General features: G+C 43.6%; 1 protein-coding gene across 2 annotated transcripts in view; it reads left to right on the plus strand.

The window, feature by feature from the left end:
- The window catches only part of MAP2K5 (mitogen-activated protein kinase kinase 5), a 181,083-nt gene that overhangs the window by 113,563 nt on the left and 39,804 nt on the right, over positions 1-27,716 (plus strand). For both annotated transcript variants that reach the window (XM_087704388.1, XM_087704387.1), the window contains exons 18-19: positions 14,441-14,467; positions 14,789-14,821. In XM_087704388.1, the coding sequence (XP_087560514.1) occupies positions 14,441-14,467; positions 14,789-14,821 (60 nt within the window). The remainder of the gene's footprint in view (positions 1-14,440; positions 14,468-14,788; positions 14,822-27,716) is intronic.

Raw genomic sequence — 27,716 nt, forward strand, 5'->3', positions numbered from 1 at the left:
AAATGGGACTCTCCCTGTTGTTCTGGATAGCCCCGGAGAAGAAGGACGTCTTGGCACTTCTTAGAACAATGGGGATTGGCTAACCTCAGCAAGATAACCATCAGGGGCCATCAGCCTGTCTGTGGTTGAAGTCATAAATCATGTTGGTCGTTAAGCGAGTCGTCACGTGATAGCACCCAATTTTGTAATCCTTTTTGCCGTGGTCATTAAGTGGACATGGCATTTGTAAAGTGAACACCGTGGTCAATTAGCAAACCCTTTGTCTGCAATGGGCATTTTTTGCCCAGAAACCAGTAAATGCCGGTTTCCGGCAAGAAAAGTGCAATCACAGTCATGTGACCACAGGGCTCTGTAAATGGCTGAAAATGCAAGCCCAATTACCAAGTGCCCCAAATTCAGTCACAGGACCACCACCACCCAGGGGGGGGGGGGGAGAGAAAGCTTCAGAGTTCCAAATCCAGGCCATAAGTACCTTTTTCAGAATTGGTTATAATTTCAAAGAGTCGCTAAGTAGCCAGTTACAACTCAAGGGCTACCTGTACATCAGTCTGGGAGCGAAAGCTACAGTTGAGCTCAAAAACATTTCAGGATCGCACTGCAACAACCTCGGGTTTCTCAGCAAGCTGAACTGCAACATAGGGGTAGGTACCTCCCCCCCCCCCCAAAAAAAAACCACATAACCCCAAAAGCGCTTGGAAAGAATGTGAGTGGCAGCTCTGTGAAGTGCGACTTCTCTTTGAACCAGCCCCACTGTTCAGATTCCGCCTCCTCTTTCTCTTGCTTTGTGTAAGAGTCTAAAAGTGAATCTCTTTGAGGCAGGAAGCCCCGTTTCCATCTGTTCTTTGTTTTGGTAACAGACAGAACAGCTACCAGGCTGTTTGCTTTTCACCGTGTGAGGACTCGATCAGAGAGAGGGATAAAGAGCCTCCAGTGTCTGTGCAGAACCCCCAGGGCACAAGAGCCTCCCTTAAAAATTCTGTCTATACTTTATGTATGATGCGTTCCCTCTTCCTAGGCATGAAAACAAGATGTCAAAACGTTTATATTAGGATGCTGTTTCTGATATAGGGTGAATTTTATTGTCCTTTTTTCGTTTGCAGTTTATTTGCAATTGTCAGTTTGCATAGAAAACATTTAAATATGGTGATAATTAGATGAAACACTGCTACCGCCAGGTGTTTTTTACAAGCAAATGCCACAGTTTGCTAAATCCAGCAAATTGCGGAGATGTTTGATGCTTATCTATAATTGTGATCTTGTCGCACATTTGTTGGCAAGGATTAAAAAATGTTCTGAAAGAATGGCAGTTTTAGCCACTTTAAATTCCAGACTTGAAGTGTTTTGTTCCCTCCAAAAGACATTTAGACAAATCCTTCTATCCTGACAGAGATATAGTCATGTTCCACGTGTTAAGTGAATCTTCCTTTTGAAATTAGTTTCAATTTTCTACTTTGTCTCCCAAATCTCTGGTTGTGCATTTGTGGTATCAGTGTGGTTTTGACCTAATCTTGCTGGTCCAGTCGGGAGAGAATTCTGCAGAGCTATATGGAGTTGTGCAGGATTCTTGCAAGGGTCAAGTCTTGGAGAAACCTGCAGGACATAAAGGTTGCCTCTTCCCTTTACAGCAATACCAGCTGTCTCGATTAGATCAAAAGGTGGCACAAGGCAGGGCCACGTCTTATCATCAGGAAATTTCGAGAGTTAGAAATTGTGCCTGCTGGTGCTTAAACTGCTCCCGGTTAGTGGCTGGGCGAATCCGTTGGCTGCCCTGAGCGGAGATGCCGCTTTTTGGCTGCCAGAGATTGTGAGGAATATATTCCAGTGATTTCGTCTGAATCTGGCTAAAGACCCTTCCCCCTGTTTTCGGATACACTTGCAGATCTTTGTTAATAAATTACATCAAACGATTTGAAGTTTGGAAGGGAGGATGCTTGGCCCCCTCCTTCTTTAAAAAAAATCTGAGTAAATAGTGCCCCTGGTATTGTAAAGCTTTGAATGTTTTCACACCCCATTAATTTATTACTTCTCCTTCATCTTTAAATTTCATTTTTTTTCCATAAAAAAAATTCCAGCTCCCTGCTGCTTGTGAGATTTCCATCTTGTTGTTAATTTTCTCTGCTCCATATGGAGCACCAGACATTTCACCTGGAGGCTGTACTAGATTTTCCTGTAGTGATCGCACTTCCGGAGGGCAGAGCTGTCATTTCGGGTTCCTTGTGCATCTGTCTGTGCCAGGCTTTCTTCCACTGGCACCAGAGAGTGTGAATAACAAATTGTGTGCACCTGAGATTTGGGTGAGGGTGTGGGTGGCTGGTGGATCTCTGCAAGCTGATTTTGTCCCAAGTTTGAGACAATCACACCTACCATGTAGCTTCACTTTGTGGAGTCCAACCTGAATACAGAAAGCCTAGAGAAGAGGGGAGAGAGAGAGAGAGAGAGAGAGAGAGAGAGGGAGAGAGAGAAGTAAATATTTCATCCTGCCTTGTCATTGATTAGAACAGAGCCTTTAATTTCATCTCACCCCATGTTGCGATTAATTTGCATTCTTTGTCAGAAGTTAATGGAGTTTTTTATGGTTCAGTTTGAAATCCTTGAAGACATCAGTGAGTTGATCTGATGTTTATACAACCGCCAGCGGAAATTTTTTTGCTTTTGATTGATGGGAAGCTTGGTGTTTATTCCAAACGGCTTTTAAAGCTGTTTTTAAGAATTATTTGAATAAAATGCAAGCGAGATATTGTTATAATGAGCAAGATTATCTGTTAAAAATCTGTTTCAAATAAGGAGCATGGTAAGTAGAAGACGGGAGGGAGAGAAGAAGCTCTCCCCCTCCTCCCCTTCCCCCCCCCCACAAAAAAAAGGAAGAAGTGGCAAATGCAGAGGGGCCCTTTCACACAACCATCAAGCCAGCCTTGAAATGCCTGATTGCAAATCTGCCAAGGTGAGAGACCAGCGCAAGGAGCCTTGTCTGCACTTTGCCTTCCAAAGGGCAACTTTTGTTCTCCTTTTTAATGACGGCCAATTGCAAGCCAGGCTTTGCAAACGGCCGTTTCCCATCTCTCCTGCCAGCCTTTCCCTGCCTGGCTGTGGCCAAACGGTTTGATGGAGTGTTGCTGTCTTGCGCCTAACTCAAAGGGACAAGACTGGGAGGCCGGTTAGCTCAGCGAAATGATGACATATTGCTTTGCCGTGGACAGAGGCAGCCAGGTCCAGTGCCACGCAAACAAAAGTGTGAGTAATCGAGAGGGCTTGAGGACGCAGGGCCTTGTTTAGGTTGGTTTTGTAAAGGGAGGTCGCCTTCCCAAGTGCAGCTAATTGAGAGGAGCTGTGGGTGGAAAGGCTGGGCCTCTGATCCAGAGCCCACCATGGAGGTGGACGAGGTGATGGTCCAAGGTGGAGGAGCGAATCTTTTGCACAAATGGAGGTCCAGGTTGTACCTTCACAAAGATGGATAATCACAAGGGTCGGAATAGCTGCCTCTCTCTTCGTCTTCTGAGTTTACGCTCTGGCCTCCAAATGGAGACGTTGCTCAGCTGTTCTCCCTACGTTAGAATTTCTCCATTTTAGTCATATTAACACTTTACAAATCCACAATCCAAAGAGCAAGAGATGATTGCAAAACTCTTTATTTTATCCTGGAAATTCATCTTAGAAAAATGTACAGTGAAACTTTTTCCTGTTCCAAGCAGCTTCCAAGCAGCTTCTGGTCTATGTGATTTCAGTTGAGTCTCCAGGACTTTCTCTTCACTTAAAAAAAGATTATAAATGGACCCTAACAGACTCTTAAATCACACAGAGAGGTCAAATGTGCATATTTGAAGGTCTGCAATGATGAAATTATCATCTGTCCCATAATATTTGAATTCATTCATTGAGATAGAGCACCGTTTTATCTCAAATGATCACGAAGAATAAAAATTATATACACTACAACTACCTTGCAAAGCCAGCCAAAGAAACATTGCAACAGTGGTTGGCATGCCGCCAAACTGTGCATGCATGCATAGTGCGCATCAAGTGCGCGCACCGGGCCCACGAGCAAACCGGCAGTAGTGCCTACCGGAACCCACCCCTGCATTGCAACAATGCAAAATGGAGAGTGTGATGCAGAAAACTGGACGGGCACCAGGAAGGAGATCACCCCCAAATATATGTATGTTATAAAGGTTTTTAAAAACCCAGTATTTAAAGCCCAACCCATCCCGAGTCAGCATTGCACAATGGTGGCATCTCGTCTCCTCCTCTGAAATCCCTCTCTTGGCTTCTGAATAAAGCATCTTCTTCCATGGGAGGAATGGGTCTGCTGTCTGATCTTCTCAAAGGAAAGACGTCCACCTGAACAGGCCTGTGGCGCAGTGGTTAAATGCAGCACTGCAGGCTACTGCTAGATCAGCAGTTCAGCGGTTCAAATCTCACCGGCTCAGGGTTGACTCAGCCTTCCATCCTTCCGAGGTGGGTAAAATGAGGACCCAGATTGTTGGGGGCAATATGCTGACTCTCTGTAAACCGCTTAGAGAGGGCTGAAAGCCCTATGAAGCGGTATATAAGTCTACTGCTATAAGTCTATAAGTCTATAAGGCCTTTAAAAATCACCCTCTATCCTCAGTACCAACAGTGAGAAGACAGCCAATGTAAGACATGTAAACAATGCGAAAAAGCTTTCTTAAGACCAGGGGTACCATATTCAAGGCCCGCAGGCCAGATCCGGCCTGTGAGGTACTTAAATCTGGCCCGTGGGCCCCTCCTGAAAACAGTGAAAGACCAGCCCACAGGGCCTCTGCCAGCAAAAACGGAGCTAGGGAGGACCAAGTGCAGCCCTCCTGGGCTCCGTTTTTGGCCACGACAGCCTCCTGCAGCCCTCTGCCAATGAAAATGGAGCTCTTCCAAGTGGCCCTCCCAAGCTCTGTTTTCACTAGCAGAGGGCTACAGGAGGCCGTCCCGGCTGAAAACAGAGCCTCATTGAGTGATGTCAAGCTGGCCATGCCCCCCAAGGTCAAACACAACCCTGATGCGTCCCTCAATGAAATTGAGTTTGACACCCCTGCTTAAGACCGACCAACTAGAGGTTTCACCACGGCTTCCTGCATGAATCAAAGGTCCCAAGCCGTCTCCCAAGGGTAGACCCAGCGATTGGATGATGTTTTCCCTTAATTCTGTCTGGAGGGGCTGGATCCAAAGTATCCCAGGAGGGGCGCTGCTGACAAAACCGACCTGAAAAAGACAAGCTGCACACTGCTCTTTGGGGAGGTGGGGGGATGTGAAACCCTAGATTCCCATTTGAAATGGGTCCAAGGAGTTGGGGATCTGGCATCTCCAATATGATTCCTGATGAGACTTCCCAGGAGCGCTGTGCTGCATGCTCCCGTGCGGCCTAATTTCTCCAATCCGTGGTATTTTCAGGGGATGGCAGAGGTACATGGAAGCACCAGGTTGGGCTGAGGGTTTGCCCAGCAATAGGAAGGAAAGGAAGCAGGCAGGAATCCAGTGGGTGGAGAAGTAATCTACACTGGTCCACCAAATTCTATTTTTGCCGTTTTTCCTTTTCCCAAAGGTAGTTTTTCAAAAGGCAACTGGGCTTTCTTTGATTTTGCTTCTCATCCAAGAAGCTTCTTCGGTTCTGACAGAATGGTGGAGAATGGAAGGAAAGGACTGTGTTGTCCTTTCTGCAGTTCCAAGAAGGCTGCACACCCCTTTGCACTATCCAGGTGACTCTGAGGGCACAGATAAACCTCCAAGTGGCCTCAACGACTCTCAGAAAGAGTGCTAATGACCAGATGACTGTAAGAATATAAATCCTTCCATCCTCCACGTTCAGTCAGAACTGAAGAAGCTTCTTGGGTGAGAAGCAAAACGTCTTCAAGCAAAAACAAAAGAAAGTCCAGTTGTCTTTTGAAATGAAAAAGCACCTTTGGGACAACTATGACCTGGATGACTGAGAATCTCCATGGACCTCCTTCCTTTTGTAATACCAAACATTTTGCAAAAAGCTCTTGATTCAAAAGCCTTTATTTTCTCCTTTTGTGGGGGGGGGGGGAGAGAAATATTTTGTTTCAGCAATTCCTCCCTCATTATGATTCCTGTTAGTGCAATTGAATTGTGGGTCAAAGAGCCCTCCATCCAAGGACTTCCATTTAAAAGCAATTCATTTATTTGCAGCATCTTAAAAGGGCTGAGTAATTGGCTGGTTTTAATTGAAGCTGTTGCTCCAGCTCCTTAGTACTAGGAAGCTCCAAGGCTCTTTTTCTTGTGTGTAATCCATAATATTGACCATGTTTGGCCTGTTTTCATTTTGATGTAGGAGCTACTTTTCAAAGGAAGAGAGAAAGAACATATAATTTTGTTTAACTAGAAAAGCTGCTTTGCTGATATTTTCCTTTTTCAAATGATTGAAGTATCATTTAAACATTTATTTTGTGGAATAATTGAAGAGCAGCAAACAGCCAGTTTCAAAATAACTGCGAAATCTGTTGCCATTTAATGTATAACTGTTCGGAACCATTTAAAAGACATTAAACATTGTTCACATGTTGATGTCAAAGTAATGCTGTTTTCCATGGTGAATTGTAAGAAAAGAAAAGCTATATTTTATTAGTTTTTACAGAAAATAAAGAAATTAATCTATTATTTACTGTTTCAATTTTTTTTAAAACCTAAAGTTCATTTTATAAGAGTTTTCTCACTGAATATGTGCAAAACACCTAAAAATATGTAGACTTTCATGAACTGATATCTTCTGTTCTTACCAAAATATAGTTTAAAATTCAGTATAGTTTTCCTATTTAAGAGTAAATTATGACACTGTTGCATTACAGCACATAAGACTGTCTTAGATACATTTTCTATGAGTCAGTAGAATGGGTACTGATATAATTAACGGTAGATTATGCCTTTTCAGTAATATCATAGTGGAGGATGCATAATATCACTCTCTTTGTTTGGATAGCATGGGCTACCCAAATAGAGTGAAACCCAATGCAGCCTTTTCTGGCATAGTACACCTTCAGAGCTCAAGATCTGTGGAAAAAAATGGATTGCTTTGTGGCATAATTCTGAATGCCGTGTTCAGAACAAGGCATTTGAAGGATTATCTTTTTATTTCCCAAGTGTTTCCATAGCTTTACATGTATTTCCATAACTGGGTAGCTGAAGAGAGCGAGCGAGGGAGGGAGGCAGAAGTACATCATCACAACTAGTATGAGATTTATATGTCGCCATGAAGAAAAAAAGAACAAGTGTTGCTTTGATCCCAAAACAGGTTATTTATAGAAGTGAATTGTCATGTTAATATAATCAAAGGAAGGCAGGTTTATTTTTAGTATTTAGAGCTAAGAACGTGTTGCAAGTATGTTTTCAGTGTAACTTTGCACTTTATGCTATTCTACTGCACTTCATTTTCCCTTTTTGTTTTATGAGCTGCTAATCTGGCATACCACCAGATTTGTTACTGAGGAGCTGTTACAACTGTATTTAAGGAACCTTCCAGGAGAGGAGCCAAATATTAAGGAAAGCAGGATATAACAGTGGTGGATTGTTCCCTAAGCTGCAAAAGAAGGAATTCTTTTAGAGTCCCTTGACGGAAGAAAGTGGCTTTTGTTGTTGTTGTCGTCGTCGTTGTCGTTGTTCAAGGAAGAATAACAGAGGGGGATATAAAGAACTAGAATTGGGTGCAGGTCAAGCGTATATTTTGCAAAAGCAAAACGTCCATGAATTTAACTATTACATGAAACATCCGAAACCGCTTGCATTTTTAACCAGTTTTCCCACCCAACCTTCCTTTCGGATGTCCCATAGGTGCTTTTTTTCCCCCTTGAAGATGTTTCACTTCTCATCCAAGAAGCTTCTTGGATGAGAAGGCAAAACTTCTTCAAGAAAAATCAAGACCCGGTTGGCTTTTGAAAAAGCACCTTTGGGACAACCGTGGCCTGGATGGCTGAGGATCTGCGTAGACCCTTCCTTCTGGATATAAATGTGAATGTGTTTTATTGAGCATTCCAGGGAGTCTATAGACCAGTGTTTTTCAACCACTGTGCCGCGGCACACTAGTGTGCCGTGACATAGTGTAAGGTGTGCCGTGGGAAAAACACTTTATATATAGTCAATATAGGCACAGAGTTAAATTTTTTTAACATTTTCTAATGGTGGTGTGCCTCGTGATTTTTTTCATGAAAAAAGTGTGCCTTTGCACAAAAAAGGTTGAAAAACACTGCTATAGACTGTACCGTTTCACTCAGTATATTATTCATACTCTGAGTCTGTGCAGACTTTGCCCAGAGTTAAAAACAAAAGTACAGATAGTCCTTGACTTATGACCAGTTGCTTAGTGACCAAAGTTACAAGGACACCCGCATGCTACTTATGACCAGGCTCTACAATTTTAACATCTCTTCCCCACCCCACCCCACCCCACCCCGGTCACATGACTACGTTTTGGTTGCTCTGCAGCTGGCTTGCGTTTACAGCCATTTGCGGAGCCCTGCCGACACATGACAGCAGTTTTGCTGGAAACTGCTTTTTCCATTTGGTTTCTTGCCCCATAACAAACAATGGGTTCACTTAATGTCCACCCCCAAAACGGTTGTAAAATTTGATCCAGTCATGTGGTGAGCCACTTTATAACATCATAACTTATAGCTATAATTGCAGACTCCAGCAAGGGCTACCTATAGTAATAGTAGTAGATTACAATCATTCATAGAAACGTTTAAAAGTTTTCTGAGTATTTCATATATGTTATACTAGTAATTGCTGCAGGAATTATTTGAAGGCTTCTGGATGGAGTTTCTGCTTGGCTCAGTCCCACCAAATGGGACCCAGAGAAGGCTAGCTGAGCCTAAGACCAGAGCAGTCAGAACAGCCCACAAAGAGTTCCAGAAATGGGCTGCAAAGAATGGCCAAATTGAGGCCTCCAGAGCTGGAGAATATTCCTCCTAGCCCAAGAGGAGCTTCTCATGGTGGCAGAAAGAGGAGAACCCTCCCAATCTAGCCCCTTATGTTAAAACATCTAACCAAACAATATCCTCAGTGTAAGCTAAAAGCAGAGGCTTCGTTGGTTGAGTTGGCTGTTTCGTTTGCTGAAATGTTCCAGGTTTGCAGGATTGGAGAAAGTAATCCACACTGTGTTGCACCGAAAAATGTACCTTAGAGAAGCCAAGTTTGAACACCTTGCCAGCAAAGGCTTAGGGAAAAATACGGTAACAGGTAACAGATTAACAGAATTGGAAGGGACCTTGTAGGCCATCTAGTCCAACCCCCCCCCCCAAGCAGGAGACCCTACACCATTTTCGAAAGATGGCAGTCCAGTCTCTTCTTGAAAGCCTCCAGTGATGAAGCTCCCACAACCTCCGAAGGCAACTTCTGTTCCATGGGTTGATTGTTCTCAGTGTCAGAAATTTTCTCCTTATTTCCAGGTTGAATCTCTCCTTGGTCAGTTTCCATTCATTAGACCCTTTTATGCCCTTTGGGTTCCCTGGAAAATAGCTTGGTCCTTCCAATCAGGTCTTTTAGCAGAGTTAGCAGATGAAGAGTCAGCCCTCCCAACCTCTACTTGGAGCCCTTGACCTACCTTGTACAGACAGCCAACTTTTGAGTCTTCCTGCAGGAAGAACATTGGCGACTTACAGTAATTGAGAAATCAGCCCATCATTTTCTGCAGCATTGGAGTATTACAATACTGGAGGATTCCAAAACAAACCAGTTCCAGATGCTGAAATGCAGGTGTCTCCAAACTTGTCAAGTTTTAAGACTTGTGGATTCCCAGACTTCTCAGCCGGTGCTGTGAAGTCCACAAGTAAAGTCCACAAGTTGAAACGTAACAAGTCTGGGGACTCCTGTGGCAATGCAAAACGTTGAAATTTTTCAGTAAATTATTACTGAAACCTGACTTTGCCACAGCTTGCTTTCTGTAGATGTCCGAATTTACAGGAATGCCAAGGTGTAACGCACAACAAGGAATGGAGCAGGTGATGTGTTTTTGTTGAAAGCCAATTTACTCACCGAATGCTCCCTGCCACCAGATATTCTGGGTCCTCCTGCCTTGCCATCTGTGTGCACACGCATGCGCGCACACACACACACGCACACACATCTTCACCACCCTCCCAGCCCATATATTTTATACTGACTGCTTCAGTTATCCTGAGGAAATACTTTTGCTGGGCTTTAGCTCATCTTCTTCCATGACCTGAGCATCCTAGCTGGGTCCCTTCCTTCTTAGTGTTGAAACTGCCCAAAATGTCCTGCTTTCTCCACCCACCTAGACTGGAAGCAGATGAAGAGCCGACTGCATTCAGATACCTGGAATGGACGTTGCATCACGTAAAATAAAGAGGAAACGTGTAAATGCTTCACTTTAAAAACCCCAGGTGGCATTTTCTGCTACATTTGGGCCTGGCAGCTCCAAATGGATTCAAGATAGGGTGTTGGTTCGAGTTGCGCTCTTGTGTTGTGTTCTGCCCCTCCTGTTCCCAATGCAGGAGATAGGTGGTGGGGTAAGAAAAGTGTGTGGCATATCCCCACAGCCTCCAGGTGGACCTTGCTCCTACTATCATCGAAACCAGAGCAGTGTAATTCAGGTAGTCCTCAACTTACAACCATTTGTTTAGTGAACGTTTCAAAGTTACAATGGCACTGAGAAAAGTGACATGACCATTTTTCACAGTTATGACCTTTGCAGTGTCCCCCTGATCACGGGATGAAAATTCAGATGCTTGGCAACTGGTTCATATTTGTGACGATCACAGGATCCCGGGGTCACAGGATCCCCTTTTGCAACCTTCTGACAAGCAAAGTCAACGGGGAAGCCAGATTCACTTAACAACCATGTTACTAACTAATCAACTGCAGTGATTCACTTAACAACTGTGGCAAGAAAGGTTGCAAAATCAAGAAAAAGTCACTTAACAAATGTCTTGCTTAACAACAGAAAATTTTGGTTCAATTGTAGTCATAAGTTGAGGACTACCTGTACAGGCTTCCCTAACTTGGCCTGCCTAGATATGTTGGGACTGCAGCTCCCAGCATTCCCAGTTGCTGTGCAAGATACCTAGACTGGGGAAGGCTCATAGGTTTCTTTGCTGGGAATCATCATACAGGAAGTCCTTTGACTTAGGGCAGGAATTGGGACCTGTATTTCCATCATTAAGTAATGCAGCTGTGAGTCCTCCCGTGATTGCCTGATTTTATGACTTTTTTGGGCTACAGTTGTTAAGTGAATCCAGCTTTCCCCATTGACTCTGCTTGTCAGACTCCGGCTGGGAAGGTCACAAGTGGGTTGTATAAACAGAGGCATAGAATCAAGATCACGTGAAGTATTAGTGCCATTTTATCAAACCCTAGTAAGGCCACACCTGGAATCCTGCAACCAGTTTTGGTCACCACATTGGAAAAAAGATGTTGAGACTTTGGAAAAAGTTCGGAGAAGAGCAACTAAGATGATCAAAGGCCTGGAAACTAAAATATAGGAAGAACGGCTGCAGAGTTTGGGTTTGGCTCATCTAGAGAAAAGAAGAATTAGGGGCGACATGATAGCAGTATTCCAGTATTTGAGGGGCCACTACAAAGAAGAGGGGTTCAAATTATATCCCAAAGCACCAGAGGGCAAGGCAATAAACAATTGATGGAAACTAGTCAAAGAGAGAAGGCTAATTAAAGAGAAACTTCCTAACGGGGAGAACAACCAGTGGAGCAGCTTGCCTTCAAAAGTTGTGGGTGCTCCATCCCTGGAAGTTTTTAGGAAGAGTCTAGACAGTAACTTATCTGAAATAGTATAGATTCTCCCGCTTGAGCAGGAGGCTGGACTAGAACACCTCCAAGGTCCCTTCCAGCTCATTTATTCGATTCTAAATGGTGATCATGTGACTCTGGGAGCTGCAACGATCATAAATACATGGCAGACAAAATACCCTATATAAATAATGTATCGAAGGAATACTTTCGATTACTCTTTGAAACTAAATGCACTGGAGTTTCTACGCAGAAGCTACAAATGGATAAAGCTGACAAGAATTTTGAGAAAAGAGACAAAGAAGAAAACAGGAAAACAGAAGTTTATCTGTGGGACTGAAGGATGGCCAGGAGGAAGAAGGAAAAAAAGAACAAAGTTGATTTATTGGATTATGGATAAATAACAATTTGCTATCTCTGGTGATGCTTAATGGTTATCCTGACTGGATAGCTTTTTAAAAAATGTTTCACTGGGTGTAATGGCTTATCTTGCAATATCTGTTGTTTTTATATGTAAATAAGGGTTACTAATTCTGGTAATGTTTTAACTTTATATATATATTTACAATGCTCATCATCTAACATAATAATTATATACGATCATAATTTTTATTTAACACCATCAAACGACGACTGCCTGTCCCAGGTCCTTGGGAAGAACTTGGATAGAAGTGCCAAATCCAGTGTAAACATTTGGCTGACTATACAACCTACTTATAGTGATAAAGGGACACAAGTGTTTTCTAATGTTTTTCTTTTAAATAGAAGGTTTGAGTTCATTAAAAACAAACATGACCATATTGGTCAAAAGGAACAAAAACAATTCTAACATTTTTGGATTATTAAAGCGAGGGATGAGCAGGATCTAGATTAAATGGAAATGGAGATTATGTATTTATGTTGCTAGGTGTCTCTTAATTTTTACTGGGCCTTTGCTGATGTCTAAGGAGAGCTGAAGATTTAAGTTGAAAGGAAACGGGGTGAAGTATGGAATGAAGATGCATTTGGTTGTATTTCAAGAGACAGTGATAAGTTCTTAATGTTGAATATACTTGCTGGGGGTGAAGGAGGAAGTTTCTTTTTCTTACTACTTCCTTGGAGCATTTTTCCCTACTTTTTCCTTTTTCTTTTTTATGTATTTTTGTATTAAGTTTGACCTGTTCAATATATTTCTTAATAAAATTAGTAGCGGGGAAAAGTAAATACATACCAGTGGCCAAGTGCCTAAATCGTGATTACATGACTATGGGAACCCGTCGTATGTCACTTGTTTCTGCGCTGTCTTAACTTTAGTTGCTAAGTGGATGGTCGTGAGGTTGAAGCCTACACGTACAAGTGAAACCTTTTTTTCCTAAGTCTGTCCTTCCCACTCCCTTATGGGGGAGGGTATTTTCAGCTATGGATTTGGGCTTGGTTCCATTGTGCATCGTTACCTGGGCAAACTCTTACTTAAGAGAGAAAGCCTCCAGCAAATTGGGAAGAAAGAGCCCATGAAGCCGATGGTCAGCATACCAGCCATTCATCATTTCTGACATTGCTGAGCTGGGAATATTGAATGGGAAGGGTCAACCATTGCAAGAAAAATAAAGATGTTTTAGGTTCGTGCCTTTCCTTGTATCCCAGAAATCTTTTTAAGTAGGCTTTGTGATCTCACAGTGTTTTTGTTACTTCGTTTGGACTTTTTAGACTTTTCTTTTTAAAGTAGGGGTAGATTATAAATAATAGTGAATAAATAAAGGGATGTCCAATCGTATACGATAAAACCGAGAGGGGACATGTTGATCTGTGCAAAACGTTGGATGGATAGATTACTGGCAACTAGCAGAGACTTCCCCCATGGAAGGACACCTACAGGTCTCTTGGTCCATCCGTGGGTCTCCTGTCTGCAAAACTGACTTTCTGAGCAGGTTACCAAGGCTAGATTGCTGAAGGGATTTGATTTGTCCATAGGTAGAATAATAGATTTGGAAGGGACTTGGAGGTCTTCTAGTCCAACCCCTTCCTCAAGCAGGAGACCCCTGTACGATTTCAGCTTGAGTCTTGCAGACGCCCGTCAAGGTCATTGGGAATAGGGGGATTGCCCAAAAGACAGTCATTTCTTGAACCTAACGTAGGTATATGGAAAGTAGCTATGGGGTTTGAGAGCATGTAGTAAACTCTCAAAAGTGGAGCATCAACTAGTATTCACCAAGTACAGGCAGATAGTTCAGCTACATAATTAAAGTTTTCTTAAAAAAAAAAAGAGGGGATTATGAGCAGACCCTGGCAGTAATCCAAAATTCTAATTTCTGACTATGATTTAATTTCAATTTTAAATAAATCGGTTTTTAATTTAAAAAGAGTGAGCTTCATAACATTAGCAATGATTGCAACATTAAGCGCAGTGCTCACAATCTAGCAATATAAAACATTATTTATATCTGAATCGTAAACAGCCTTTTGAAATGGATTATGCTTTTTCTCCCTATTCTAATACAACCTGGAGGGTACTAAAAAGTGTTGTGTGAAATTAACATTCTGCTGACTTTCGCCTATAAATGAGAAGCGAGCTATTAACATTTGTGTATTTTCATTATGTAAATTGTGTTAACACATGCCCACAAATTGCCACCAGCGATACAATAATTTTCTCTCAGTGATCATAATGTGTCCAAGTGAGTCATTTTGATTATGACATGCTAATTACATATTGCCTCCCCTTTTTTTCCCCCCTTTTCAGATTCAGAAAAACCAGGGATCTTTAATGGTAAGCTTTATGAGTTTGGGAAAAAAATTCACTTTTCTTTTTCCTGATGGCTGCTTCTTCGCATGCTTGAATGCCTTGTTTTAAACTTAGCAAATTGCATTTTGCGGAAAAAGCAAACCTTTAACTGCCTGTATTAGATTAGGTACCATTAGAAATAATAGGACATCCTGAGCCACGATGTTTTTATAAGAGTTTGCTGCTGTTGATTAATCTTGCTATATTTTATTGCATTAATGATTTTTTCCCTTTCCACTCCATGTAAAGATATTGCATATAGCCTAATACTTCTCTCCCCTGTCCCCCCACCCCTTTCCATCACAGCCTCTCCAGTTACTTCAGTGCATTGTTGATGAGGTGAGTCGCTGTCTTATGTGCTTTCACTCCTAAAGTCATCCCTAATGGACTGGAAAGCTTATATTTTGTTTCCTAATGAAGCACAATGGCCCAACGTCCTCAACAGCGAGACAAGTTGCCTTGTGCAGCTCTGAGCCGTCGACTATACTTGGCCTTGTTCTGCTTTGTGCCGTTTTCTGAGTCTTCCTCTTGAATTCTGGGGGAAAGGAGGCTGTTTTCAGGAAAACCTCTCCCTCTCTTTTTCTTCCCCCTCCCGGAAAGGAAAAGAAGGGCTGTAGAAGCCCTGTGTTAATTGATCCCCTCCCCGCATTGCCAGATGAGGTGCCAGAAGCTGCAATTTGGCTTCTGGAGGAGGCTGGCTTAAGGTGTGCTAAAAAAAGGGAGCCCCATTAACGGGGGTCAGAGTTGAGTGGTAAACAAGAACAGATTGGAAGGAGGAGTCTTGTGGGAGAAAATGGTGATTGACGTGTCTCTTCTGCAAATCTGGACCTTCTGTAACCATTTCGTCCCAATCTGGAGGTTTCCTGCAGGAGCTTCAAGATGCTGGTGCCTCCTTTGGCACATGGACAAATGCCCACCAGCTGCCTTGGGTGACCGGAATGGGACAACCCATTGCTGCCAACTCCCCATGGTCAGCTGGCCAAGAGATAACTCGGCACGAGAGAATTCAACAAGTAGAAAAGTTAAATTACCATGGCCAATAATAAAGTCAATCCGGAAATACTAGAGTTACAATAATTTAGATGAAAACATGGTCACCAATAATAAAAGTACCTGAATGAAATGATTAATACAGCATTGAATTGTCCCGTGGCAAGTTGTCCTGTGGGAAATTGGGCATGGTGAATGGGCCACAGTGAGTTGCCTCGGACTCCTGGGTGACAAGGGACAGTGTCGGCCCCTGCATTTCAGAGAGGACGCTGTGCAGCCAAGGGGCTGATGTGGCCCTTTCAGGGTACATGGGATGGCGGAAGGGCCTTCTTTCCTTGAACTCAGTGAACCCCTTGATTGCTGCTTTAGCTTGGGGGGAGGTTACTGCTGACAGAAATCCCGCAGTGGTCTCCTTTCTTCTCCAGATAGACCATGTTGCTCCAAGCCTTCTGTGATGGGGAAAGCAAGGGAATGAAACAGGACAGGCTGGAGCTCCCTTCAGCCCCCACCAGGTGGGTAGGTGGGAGGAAGCAGCTCAGGAACCCGGGAAAACCAGTGGATGGAAGAAACAGTGGGAAGGGTGGCGAGCTGCAGGAGCAGGTTATTGAAGCCCCTGGAGGCAAGAGAAGGGATCCAGAGGAAAAAATAGAGACTCAGGTGAGAGGCTTTTGTTTGTTGTGAGTGCAATGTGAACAAAGGAGGGGCGTGGCATATCTTGAGCAGCTACTCCTGAATAAGGCTGAGATCCCTGCTCAGAGGAATTGGGTTGTATTTTGAGACAAAGACAGGGTCTCTGATGACTATCCAAATCCTTGAACCACTTGAACCACTTGCAGTCTTCTAACAGGATCCCTTGTTCTGCTGAAACATCTTTTTTATCTGTATTTCTGCTTACTCAGATTTCTTCATGGCCATTGCAGAAGTTCTACTGCCTTCCCATCCCTTTCGTTCTGTCTTGGATTGCTTGTCAAACTGGCACATTCTTGTCCATAGCACCTGAGGCAAGATTAATTCTATTGATATATATACAGGTCTCTCTTTTCCTTCAGGAATGTGGGAACCTTTATAAAACAAATTCTGAAGACTCCTGAATGCCGTGAAAAAGTTTCAGTGGATAAACTTCGCTGTTTAAAACATTCTGATCTGATTCTGAATCCAATACATCCTGGAGTTCATGCAAACTGTGAGGATAGGTTCACTTGTTATGATTTGAAGACATAGACAAGACACCTTTAAAGATTTGGCCAATTCTCGTCCCTTTGACCCTTGCTCATCACAGATAGCAGTCTTTTAGCAGGAAAGAAAGGATTGGGTGAGTCCAAGAAATATTTCTCACCCTACTAATGTTCCCTACAGTTTCTATGTACGTCCCACCTCAGAATAATGGGCCAGCCATGCCATTGATGGTTGGCAATTGTACAGGGAATGCACCATGACCTAAGAGCAGCCTATAACTATTAGGAAATGTCTACTAATACCAAATTGGACTTGCCTGTAGTTTCAACTAATTCATTCACTTCTGTCCTTCACAGTAGTAGAAAACAGACCCGCCCCTCTGTCTAATAGTCCTTTAGATATTTCAAGATTGCTATCATACAGTCTCTTCCACCCAGTTTTCTCTTCTACACTCTAAACATACCCAGTTTCTTAACTATTTCTCATAGGACTTGGTTGCTGTACTGTGGCTATCTTGAAAGCCTTCCCAGAATTTCACCACCTTTTCAATGTTTTGAGTTTGAGTTTGAGTTTATTGGGATTTATAGGCCGCCCTTTTCCCTGAGGGGACTCAGGGCGGCTTACAACCACAAGGGAGGGGGGTGCAGTGTCGAAAAAAAACAAAACAAAATGTGAACAAAGAAAAATAGTAAAAACACAACTTTCGTTCAACAATCAAACACTCGGGCGGGTGAATTGGAAACCTATCCCCAGGCCTGCTGGGAGAGCCAGATCTTGAGGGCTGCGCGGAAGGTCTGGATGGTGGTGAGGGTACGGATCTCAACGGGGAGATCGTTCCACAGGGTCGGAGCTGCAACAGAAAAGGCTCTCCTCCGTGTGGTCGCCAGTCGGCATTGACTGGCAGATGGGATTCGGAGGAGGCCCAGTCTGTGCGATCTAATTGGTCGTAGGGAGGTGATCGGCAGAAGGCGGTCTCTCAAGTACCCAGATCCACTACCATGGAGTGCTTTAAAGGTGGTCATCAGTACCCTGAAGCGCACCCGGAGACCAACAGGTAGCCAGTGCAGCTCGCGGAGGACGGGTGTAACGTGGGCGAACCGCGGTGCGCCCACTATCACTCGCGCGGCTGCATTCTGGACTAGCTGTAGTCGCCGGATGTACTTCAAGGGCAACCCCATGTAGAGCCCATTGCAGTATTCCAGCCTAGAGATCACAAGGGCTCGAGTGACTGTTGTGAGAGCCTCCCGATCTAGGTAGGGCCGCAACTGGCGGACCAGGCGAACCTGGGCAAATGCCCCCCTGGTCACAGCTGACAGCTGGTGGTCAAAAGTCAGCTGTGGGTCCAGGAGGACTCCTAAGTTGCGGACCCTATCTGAGGGGTATAAAATTTGACCCCCCAGCCTAAGCGTTGGTACATTAGCCAAATTATTGGGAGGGAAGCACAACAGCCACTCGGTCTTGTCCGGGTTGAGTACCAGTTTGTTAGCGCTCATCCAGTTCTTAACGGCTTCTAGACCCTGGTTCATCACGTCCACCGCTTCATTGAGTTGGCACGGGGCGGACAGATACAGCTGCGTATCGTCCGCATATTGGTGGTATTTTATCCCGTGCCTCCGAATGATCTCGCCCAGCGGTTTCATGTATATGTTAAATAGTAGGGGGGATAAGACCGAACCCTGGGGCACCCCACATGTTAGGGGTCTCAGGGACGATCTCTGCCCCCCGACCAACACCGACTGCGACCTGTCCGAGAGGTAGGAGGAGAACCACTGCAGAACAGTGCCTCCCACTCCCACCTCCCGCAGTCGTCGCAGAAGGATACCATGGTCGATGGTATCGAAAGCCGCTGAGAGGTCAAGGAGAACCAGGATGGACGCATAGCCTCCAGTTTTTTGATACTGCAGAGCCCATAACTTGACACTGAGCTCCAAGTATGGGGCTGACCAAGGCAGAGAATTTATTGGAATAGAATAGAGCTGGAAGGGACCTTGGAGGTCTTCTTGTCCAGCCCCCTGCTCAAGCTTAAAAACCTCCAGTGGTGAAGCATCTACATCTTCTAGTGGCAAGCTGTTCCATTGATTAATTGTCCTCACTCTTAGGAAGTTTAATTCCAGGTTGCTTCTCTCTTTGATTAGTTTATTAATTTATTGGGGCAATTACTTCCTGTGATCTGGACTCAGTGCTTCCCCAGTTAACATTTACTTTTTAAGAGTTTCATCACGCTATTGAATTAAGTTCCATTTGCAAGCTACTAAAACATCTAAATTCTTTTCAAGTGTCCTATTGCTAAATTAGATTTTCTGTGCGTGTATCATTCATTTTTCTTGCAGAAGCAGAAGATTTAAAATATTTCTCACCATTGAAATTTATCCTTTGTGTGTCATCCTCCTGCTCAAACGTAACAAGTCTTTTTAATTCTTCTTTCATGTTCATTCTAAAGTATTAGACACACTAGGGGTGTAAAACTCACATCGTCATGGCGGTGTCCTGTGACGTATCAGGACTCCCCCCCCCCATTTTTGCTAAACTGGGTGTGGGTGGAGCCAACACATGATGCATCTAGTCCTCAGACTGCAAGTTTGACACCCGTGAGACACACCTATCATTTATTAACCATAGGATTTTGCTTTTTGTTTACCTGCAAAAAATCTCATTTTCAGTTGAAAGGGAGGTTATACATATTTCAATAAATTAAAAAAGGTGGTTTGCTGCTGATTTGCTTTACAACAGTGGCTCAAACCAAAGAGCCTCCCAAAGCTGCTAAAACCCAGTGCTCTATCCAGAAGAGACGCCATGTAAGAGAATGGAGAGTAGAGGGCCTACCTGTGGTTAGCCACTGCCCTTGAATTCCAGAACTTTTCTGTTAAACCAGAGCTTGTCCTGGTAACAGGGCCTCCATGAAATAGGCCCAGGTAATATAACAGAGTCCCGACTGGGATAGAGAGCAGAACGGTGGAGAAAGTGTGGAGGAGAACCCAAAGGGGCTTTTTCAGGAGACAACTGGACTTTGAAGCTATTTCACTTCTCATCCAAGAAGCTTCTTCAGCTCTGACAGGATAGCAGAGAATGGAAGGATTTACATTCCTTGCAGACAACTTGGTCATTTGCATCCTTTTAGAGAGTCGTTGAGGCCACGTGGTGGTTTATCTGTGTCCTCGGGGTCACCTGAGTGGTGCTCCTGGTTCTTCTAGTCTGCAATTTTTTCCCCTCTGGAAATCCATTCCTCCTCCCACACCATTCAAAGGGTCTTCATCCCAAATTGCGCAGCTAAAAGTCTGTAGAGAATCTATACAGACTTTTGGCAGAGGAGATATTTTTCAAATGCAACCAGTAAGAGCAAATACTGTCCCAAAGGTGCTTTTTCAAAAGCCCCCTGGACTTTGTTTTTCCTTGAAGACGTTTCCCTTCTCATCCAAGAAGCTTCTTCAGTTCAGATAGGTCTTCAAGACAAAACAAAGTCCAGGGGCCTTTTGAAAAAAGCACCTTTGGGACCACTGGGATTTCAATGAGTGAGAATCTCCCTAGACAGAACAAATACTCTTTTCTGACAGGACAACTTCAGCCTTCAAAATAGAGTCAGCATCTTTATAAGTGCAAATTGCTCTTCAACACTTGTTGGCTTCTGAATGGGCAGCTGCCCTTCCCAAGCTCAGCATCCCAAGATCAGATATCAGGGCCCTCTGTGGTGGTTGTAAGCCTGGAATGAAGAATGTGCCCCAAGTTGATGCTGTAGACATCAAGCTGGAGTGTGTCAGTGGTGGGTGACTGCCGGTTCGGCTGAACTGGTAGTGGAATTCAGGCCTGGGTTGTAGAACCAGCAGCGATGCAGGCCTGCCAACCCCCCCCCCCCCCCGAACCGGTTCCCTCGCTGCCGCTTGGGCGCCACCATTTTGGATTTTAGCGACTGCGCATTTACATTGAACTGTGCCCACGCACACATTGTGAACCAGCAGTAACATTGGCAGCAACCCACCCCTGAGTCCGCCCACCTGCCCAGACGCTTCTATGCATGCGCAGGAGCGCACTCGAATCGGCAGTAAAAAAACTTAGCAACTCACCTCTGGTGTATGTGCATTCGTGTGTGCTTGTGTGAAAGATAGAACTGAGACCACGTCGCATGGGTGTGATTGCAAAGATAATCCCAAAGAGAGCTTTATGCTTAGCCTCCTGCACAAGCCCCACGCTTAGCCCCATCTAAAACCTCCCAACCCCAAAGCGGTTATTTTCCAAAATCTGCCCAAGTAAACAAGTCCAGAGACTTCTCGTGTCCTCTCTTCTGTTCCATTTGCTCTTCCAGCCTCCAGTGTTTTTTCCCTAACAGATGCCCCGCTCACCCTCAAAGCTCCCTGCCTCCAGTCATGAGGACTATGAGCTCCTCTTCTTGGGCGCGTGAGCCGCTCGAGAGCGAGGAGCTCCAAGGAGCACCACCTGCTTCCGAGTGCCACGCACTGCGGAATGGGGCAATGAAAGCCCCGCTGGCTTCTGGGCTCCCTGCCTTCAGCAGGCGATGAATTCCATTTCTCCTCAGGCCCCGGTGGGTGCCCTACAGATTTTGCTTCCCTCAATGCCTGCCTCATTCTCTTCCTGCTTTCCTCCCTCAGCTCTTTTTAAGATGCAGCCCTGTTGGGGGAGAATAATTGTCCCCACTTAATGGGCTCATGTCTGTGTCTCTTTCTAAATAAGGACCTCATGAGAAAAAGTCTGTTTGCTTTCCGATATGTTGCAGCTGCTGTTGTTTTCGGCACATTCATGATAACGCAAGTCTTAGCTATTAAAAGTGTTTAGTGTTCTAAGACTGATGATCTTGGGCCAAATGCTCCCTTGTGCACCAACTTTGTAAGAGCAAATGAGGACTGGAAAGATCCGGAAACTCAAAGGGCAAAGGGGGAGCCACGTTGCTACCTACCCACAGCTGCCCTTGTCTGACAGAGGGTCCCCCACTCACACCTGTGAGTCCAGGCTGTGGTCTAGGACTCAATCTTTCTCTGTGGAAGTTCATAAACGGGTGTGCGTGTTCGGAGACTTCTCTGATGTCTGAGATCCCAGTGGGGAGGCCTCCAAAAGAAAGGAAGCCCAAATGCTTTGCAGTGAGAACTTGGCTTTTGGGAATTGCCATTCTGGTCAGGATATTTGGGAAAGGGTACAACAGAGCTGGAGAAAGACGTGGCAAAGATGGCAGGAGCAGCTGCCTCAGGCGCCTCACGAGAAGAGCCTAGAACCGTGTGCCAGAGGTGGCATGCAGCTGTGGGCACACAAGCCATCACCCCAGCTGAATTCTGCCACACATGCGCCCGCGCCTCCCACCAGCCAGCTGGTCTTTGGGTCTCTGCCGTGCATACGCAGGAGGATGGTGCATGCAGAGGGCCATACATGCATTGCATTTTGGGGGTTCAGGTGTGCCCACTTTGGGCACTCGGTCCAGAAAAGGTTAGCCATCACGGGCCTAGAATATCTTTGGTGCAGGAAAAAAGGTCACCGAAAAGGTGGGGGAGGATGAAAACGCAGGTGGCCCTCAACATACGACTACGATGGAGCCCAGCGTTTCTTTTTTTTTCAATCAAATCCAAAAACTTATATTCGTTATACATATCACCGCGTGAATGGTGTGGTAACTGGGTAACATATATTTCAGTACACATAAACATAGTCTTATTAGTACTAAATATTACATTTCCATTGTTTCATATTATTTATACATGTCTTTTATTATCACCCTTCCTTTCTGAACCATCTTTCCATCCTTTTGTATATCTTCACATATTAATATATAATAATTATTTCCCCCCACTATTTTCTATCCCTATTTTAACTTTTTTCCCCTTTCATGTCGCTATAATATTCAAAGACATGTTTTCCACCTATTTTGTTGTTCATATTTCCTTAGTTAAATCAAAGTTCCATCCTTCATTCTTCCATTTTTCAATATCTCCTTATACAGTTTTAGTATCAATCACGATCATTTATACATTTAGGGTTTTTCTATTCATATTATTTTCAGTTCTTCAACCCATATAATTCTACTATTAATACACATGTTTAGATTAATATATATTTATATATATTTCCCTAATCGCCCCTTGTTAAGATCTGACCTTCCACTGTTATTCATATTTTTATACATATTTAGTAGCACAATCATTCAAAATCTATTTTTCCCATTCTTCATATCCTTTATAGTACAATATTATCCTGATATCTATCGCATTGCTAAAATAATAATCCAATCTGTATAGTTCTGATATTAATACACATTATTGAAATATATTCATTAAAATATTAATTTACTCTATTTTCTCTTCTTCTTCATCTCTTACCCACATCCAAACCTTTAATCTTATTTTCTTTTTGGTTTTCCTCCCATATTTGTCCCTTTTATTCCCTCTATTTGACTATGCAATCTAACTTTTCCTCCCAACTCTACCCTTCCCCACGCTCTAATTCCAGAACTATCCATTCCATCTCCTATCTCTTTTCCCCAGTTCCCTTCCTGTTTCTTGGAGCCCAACATTTCTGTTCCTAATAAGCAAAGCCGATGCTAAGTGAATTTTGTCCCATTTTACTGCCTTTCTTGCCACCGTTGTTAAGTAAATCACTGCAGTTGTTACGTTGGTAACAGCTGTGAAGGGAATCTGGCTTCCCCATTGGCTTTGCTTGACTGAAACTCACAAAAGATGACCTTATGAACCAGTTTCTAGGCATCTGAATTTTCATCAGGTGACCATGGAGATGCTGCAGTGTTCATAAGTGTGGGAAACGGTCGTAAGTCACTTTTTCCAATATTTTTAACTTCAAATGGTCACTAAACAAACTGTTATAGGTCAAGGACTGCCTGCATGTAGATTTGTGTAGGATGGGAGGACCTTTTTCTCCTTCTCATATGGCCCAATATGTGTCCCTAAGGAGGAGACCTACTGGCAAGGCAACAATCAGAGAAAACTGTTTCTCAAACTTGGCCTCTTAAAGATGGATGGACTTCAATAACCAGAATTCCCCAGCCAGGGAATTCTGGAAGTTGAAGTCCACCTATCTTCAAGGGCCCAAGGTTGAGAAACACCCAGATAAGGAAAACTTGGACCAAGAAAGTAATTACCATATTTTTTGAGTATAAGACACCCCCTTTTCCCCGAAAAAAGAGGGTGAAAATCTGGCTGCATCTTATACACTGAATACAGCATTTTTGGCCCCCCGAAACCCCATCCCCTTCGCAAAAATGGACGTGCAGAGGGGTTGGGAGGCTTGCAAACTGCTCCTGGGGGCTGGGGAGGGCAAAATCAAGCAAAAAACAGATCGTTTTTTGCTCGGTTTGGGGGGGGCAGCCCCCAGGAGCACTCTACAAGCCTCCCAAAGTTCTGCATGCCCCTCCCCTTTTTTATTGCAAAAAAAGGGTGCAGAGGGTTAGGGAAGCCTGCAGAGTGCAAAAACATTTTTTTAAAAAAATTATTTCTTCAAAATCACAGTGTGTCTTATACTCCGGTGCCTCTTATAGTCCAAAAAATATGGTAGTGAAAATGCTTCAGATAGGCATTCCCACCTGCCCCCAACCTATCTCAGGAAGTTAAAAGAGGGAAGAAAAATAACACATGCAAACTTGCCAGATTCTACAACTATAGCTATTCTAACAAAGGTAGTTTTAGATCTGCATGATGTCTGTTGCTTAGTCTTCTTAGTCCAGAAGTTATGAATGCCCCAACACTGGAAGCCTTTAAGAAGATATTGGATAGCCATTTGTCTGAAACGGTATAGAGTTTCCTGCCTAGGCAGAGGGTTGGACTAGAAGACCTCAAAGGTCCCTTCCAACTCTGCTGTTGTATTGTATAGTCTGGTCTACCTGATGGGACTGTCTTATGGCTTCTTTCATTTCCCCCAAACATTCTTTTTCATAGTTGCTGCTAGTGTAAATCCATACAGTTTACACTTTACTTTGTACAGGCAGTCCTTGACTTACAACTGTTCATTTAGTGACCATTCGAACTTGCAACGGCCCTGGAAAAAAGTGACATGATCATTTTTCACACATACAACCATTGCAGCATTCCCCCCGTCACGTGATCAAAATTCAGATAATTGGCAACTGAGTCATATTAATGACGGTCCCAGGGTCATGTGATCACCTTTTGCGACAAGCAAAATCATTGCAGAAGCCAGCTTGACTTAACAATCTTGTTACTAATTTAACAACTGCAGTGATTCATTTAGCAACTATGGGAAGAAAGGTTGTAAAATGGAGCAAAAGTAATTTAACAAATGTCTCACTTAATAACAATTTTTGGGCTCAATTGTGGTCGTAAAGTCGAGGACTACTTGTAATCCTCATGCCCGCATCATTTTCCATTTGTTCAGTTGAGAGATTCATCTAGTCTTTTTTGTTTGAATATGTTTCATATCACATTCATACTTCTCCCTTCCTGCAGTCGTTCGACTTCCCTTCTTATTTCTTTCATTTCTTTCCTTTCCCCCCAAGATCCATTCTTGGCACTAAGAGTAGTTTGTATCCCATTCAGAACTCTAATTATCCTTACATCTTTCACTAATACTCTCAGTCTTTCACCATAAACAGCTAAATTGTGCATACTATACATTTGGATTTCCGATATTTTCCTTTGCCAAGAGGGTATATGAATTGACTTATGCTTAAATCACACATTTAACACATATTTCTCTAAGAGATAATCACCCGATCGCCCCATTATCATTTATTCTTGGGTCTCAGGTTGGTTCGATAACTTTTTCCTCCCTTCTGTTGTCTTCCATCCATCCATCCGTTCACGTGTCATGTAGCAAAATAATGTCTCCCACCTGGATTGCATTCTTTCAGAATTGTATTTTCTTCCAAGCATATCTGTGCTGTTCTCTGCAAACCAGAATATCTAATTTAAAGAGAACCTTGCAAGCTAAAATTCCGTTTCCTACGTCTCCCCAACCGGGAGGTTTTTGCACGATCTAGGCGATACAGACCAGCTGAAAGGAAATGGCTCTTCATGCAGCATGATTAACCTGCAGATTCATCACCACGAGAGATATTGACTACCGATAATTTGGATGGCTTTAAGAAAGGAATTGGGTGGATTCCTGGAAGTCTGGTCTATCTAGCGCTGTTAATTTTGAACAATCATTGTTATCTGCAGGCCTCTAAATTACCAGTGGTAGGAGTTGTGGCTGGCATTAGCATTTGGAAGAAACTCTCAACAAATTGCTAAAGTAACTGGAATTAGAACTGAATGCTTCGCAAAAGGCTACGGCTCCTCTCAGAGGGATGAAAGTTCTTGTTTGACAAGGAAGCCAACTGTAGACAAGAACACAGCAAAAATAGTACCAGCAGTCCTGGTTTAGCAACCACAATGGGAACTACAAATCTGTCACTGTGAAGTGGTCATTAAGCAAAATGGTGACTATGCTTATGATCTGACTTCAGCTTTCCTTTGCTTTACAGACCTGTGAAGGTCATAAATTGAGGGACTGGTCCAAAGGTCCTTTTACAAAAGGCAACTAGGCTTCCTTGGCTTTTTTCCTTTGAAAATTTCACTTGTCAATCAAGAAGCTTGTTCGTGAACTGAAGATGCTTCTTGGAGGAGAAGCAAAATGTTTTCAAGAAAAAAACCCAAGAAAGTCCAGCTACCTTTTGTAAAAGCAGGTGTAAAAGCACCTGTAGGATAACCATGACCTGGGTGATTGAGGATCTCTATAGACAACTGTCACTCACAACTGCAAATGGACACTTGTAGGAGGCAGACTCTAAATAAAGTCTACCTGTAATCTTTTTGCACCTCCAAGCATTTAGGATTATGATACTTGAGGGGCTGCCACAAAGAAGAGGGAGTCAAATTATTATCTAAAGCACCGGAGGGCAGGACAAGAAACAATGGCTGGAAACTAATCAAAGAGAGAATCAACCTGGAACTAAGGAGAAGCTTCCTAAAGTGAGGATAATTAACCAGTGGAACAGCTTACCTCCAGAAATCGTGGGCGCTCCATCCGTGGAGGTTTTTAAGAAGAATCTAGACAGTCACTTATCTGAAATAGTGTAGGTTCTCTTGCTTGAACATGGGGCTGGACTAGAAGACCTTTCAAGGTCCCTTCCAACTCATTCATTCATTCACTCACACTATTGATCTCTCGGGGTGACTTTTCCTCTTCTAAGGCTATTCCTCTTGTTCCTCTCTCTGTTTTGCTCATCTGTCCTAGGCCCATCTACCTCTGCTTCTCTCCTGTTGAAGAGAGAGCAGCTCTTAGGTGACCCACTTAAACTGCTGGACTCCACCTGGATTGGGTGGGACGAAGAACCACACCGGTCATCTTATCAGTTTTTTATTATTATCTATTTTTAGATAATAATAGTTTTTTAGATATTATCTGTTATCTGTTCTCTGCTGTTTCAGGGTCAAATTCCTCCTGGGAACAAATACGCTCCCTGGTGGGTTTATATTGCCATGAAATTCAGTATAAACAGATCTGAAATGTCGCCCCTTAACTACCAACACCAGAAGTGGGTCGCTCTTTGAGACATTGTCCACTGCTTCAAGTCTGGTAGACTGGAGCAGCTCTCAGCCCTGCCTTGTTTCTAAGGTATTCAGCTGTTTGGCAGAAATGCTTTCAAAAACTTCCAGAAATAGAGAAGAATGTGGAATGTGTCCCCCACCAAACATTTTCTTTTCTCTGATATTAAATACATTTATACTGAAGAGAGTCTAGTGTCAGAATGAATCTGTCTGTCTTTACTTGTACCTTCTTCCAAATGTTTTCTGCTGTTCTCTTTCATGGAGCCTGAAACTGTGACCTTACTTAGGTGCAAGATTCAAAGGCTAGATGGAAAGTAGGTGAAACCACGGGTAGGAATAGCTGAATAATTACCTTTAGGCCAGCCTGAGAAGCAAACCTTCCCAAGAGGCCAAACTCATTTAAAGGTTCCTAAAAACTCAATCTTCCAAGTGTCAATGGACATACCTGATTATATGCAGCAGAGCTTTATGAAAGCGCAAGAAAGACGTTGATGGGGTGAAGGAGAGCAATAAACAGGCTGAGCATTTTAACAGAGCATTTTAACCTGGCTCTTGTGGTAGAGCCAGCTTCT

This window comes from Thamnophis sirtalis, unplaced genomic scaffold (assembly GCF_051295495.1).
Source record: "Thamnophis sirtalis isolate CommonGarterSnake01/CBP01778 unplaced genomic scaffold, rThaSir2_p1.2 scaffold_2, whole genome shotgun sequence".
Classification (NCBI taxonomy): domain Eukaryota; kingdom Metazoa; phylum Chordata; class Lepidosauria; order Squamata; family Natricidae; genus Thamnophis; species Thamnophis sirtalis.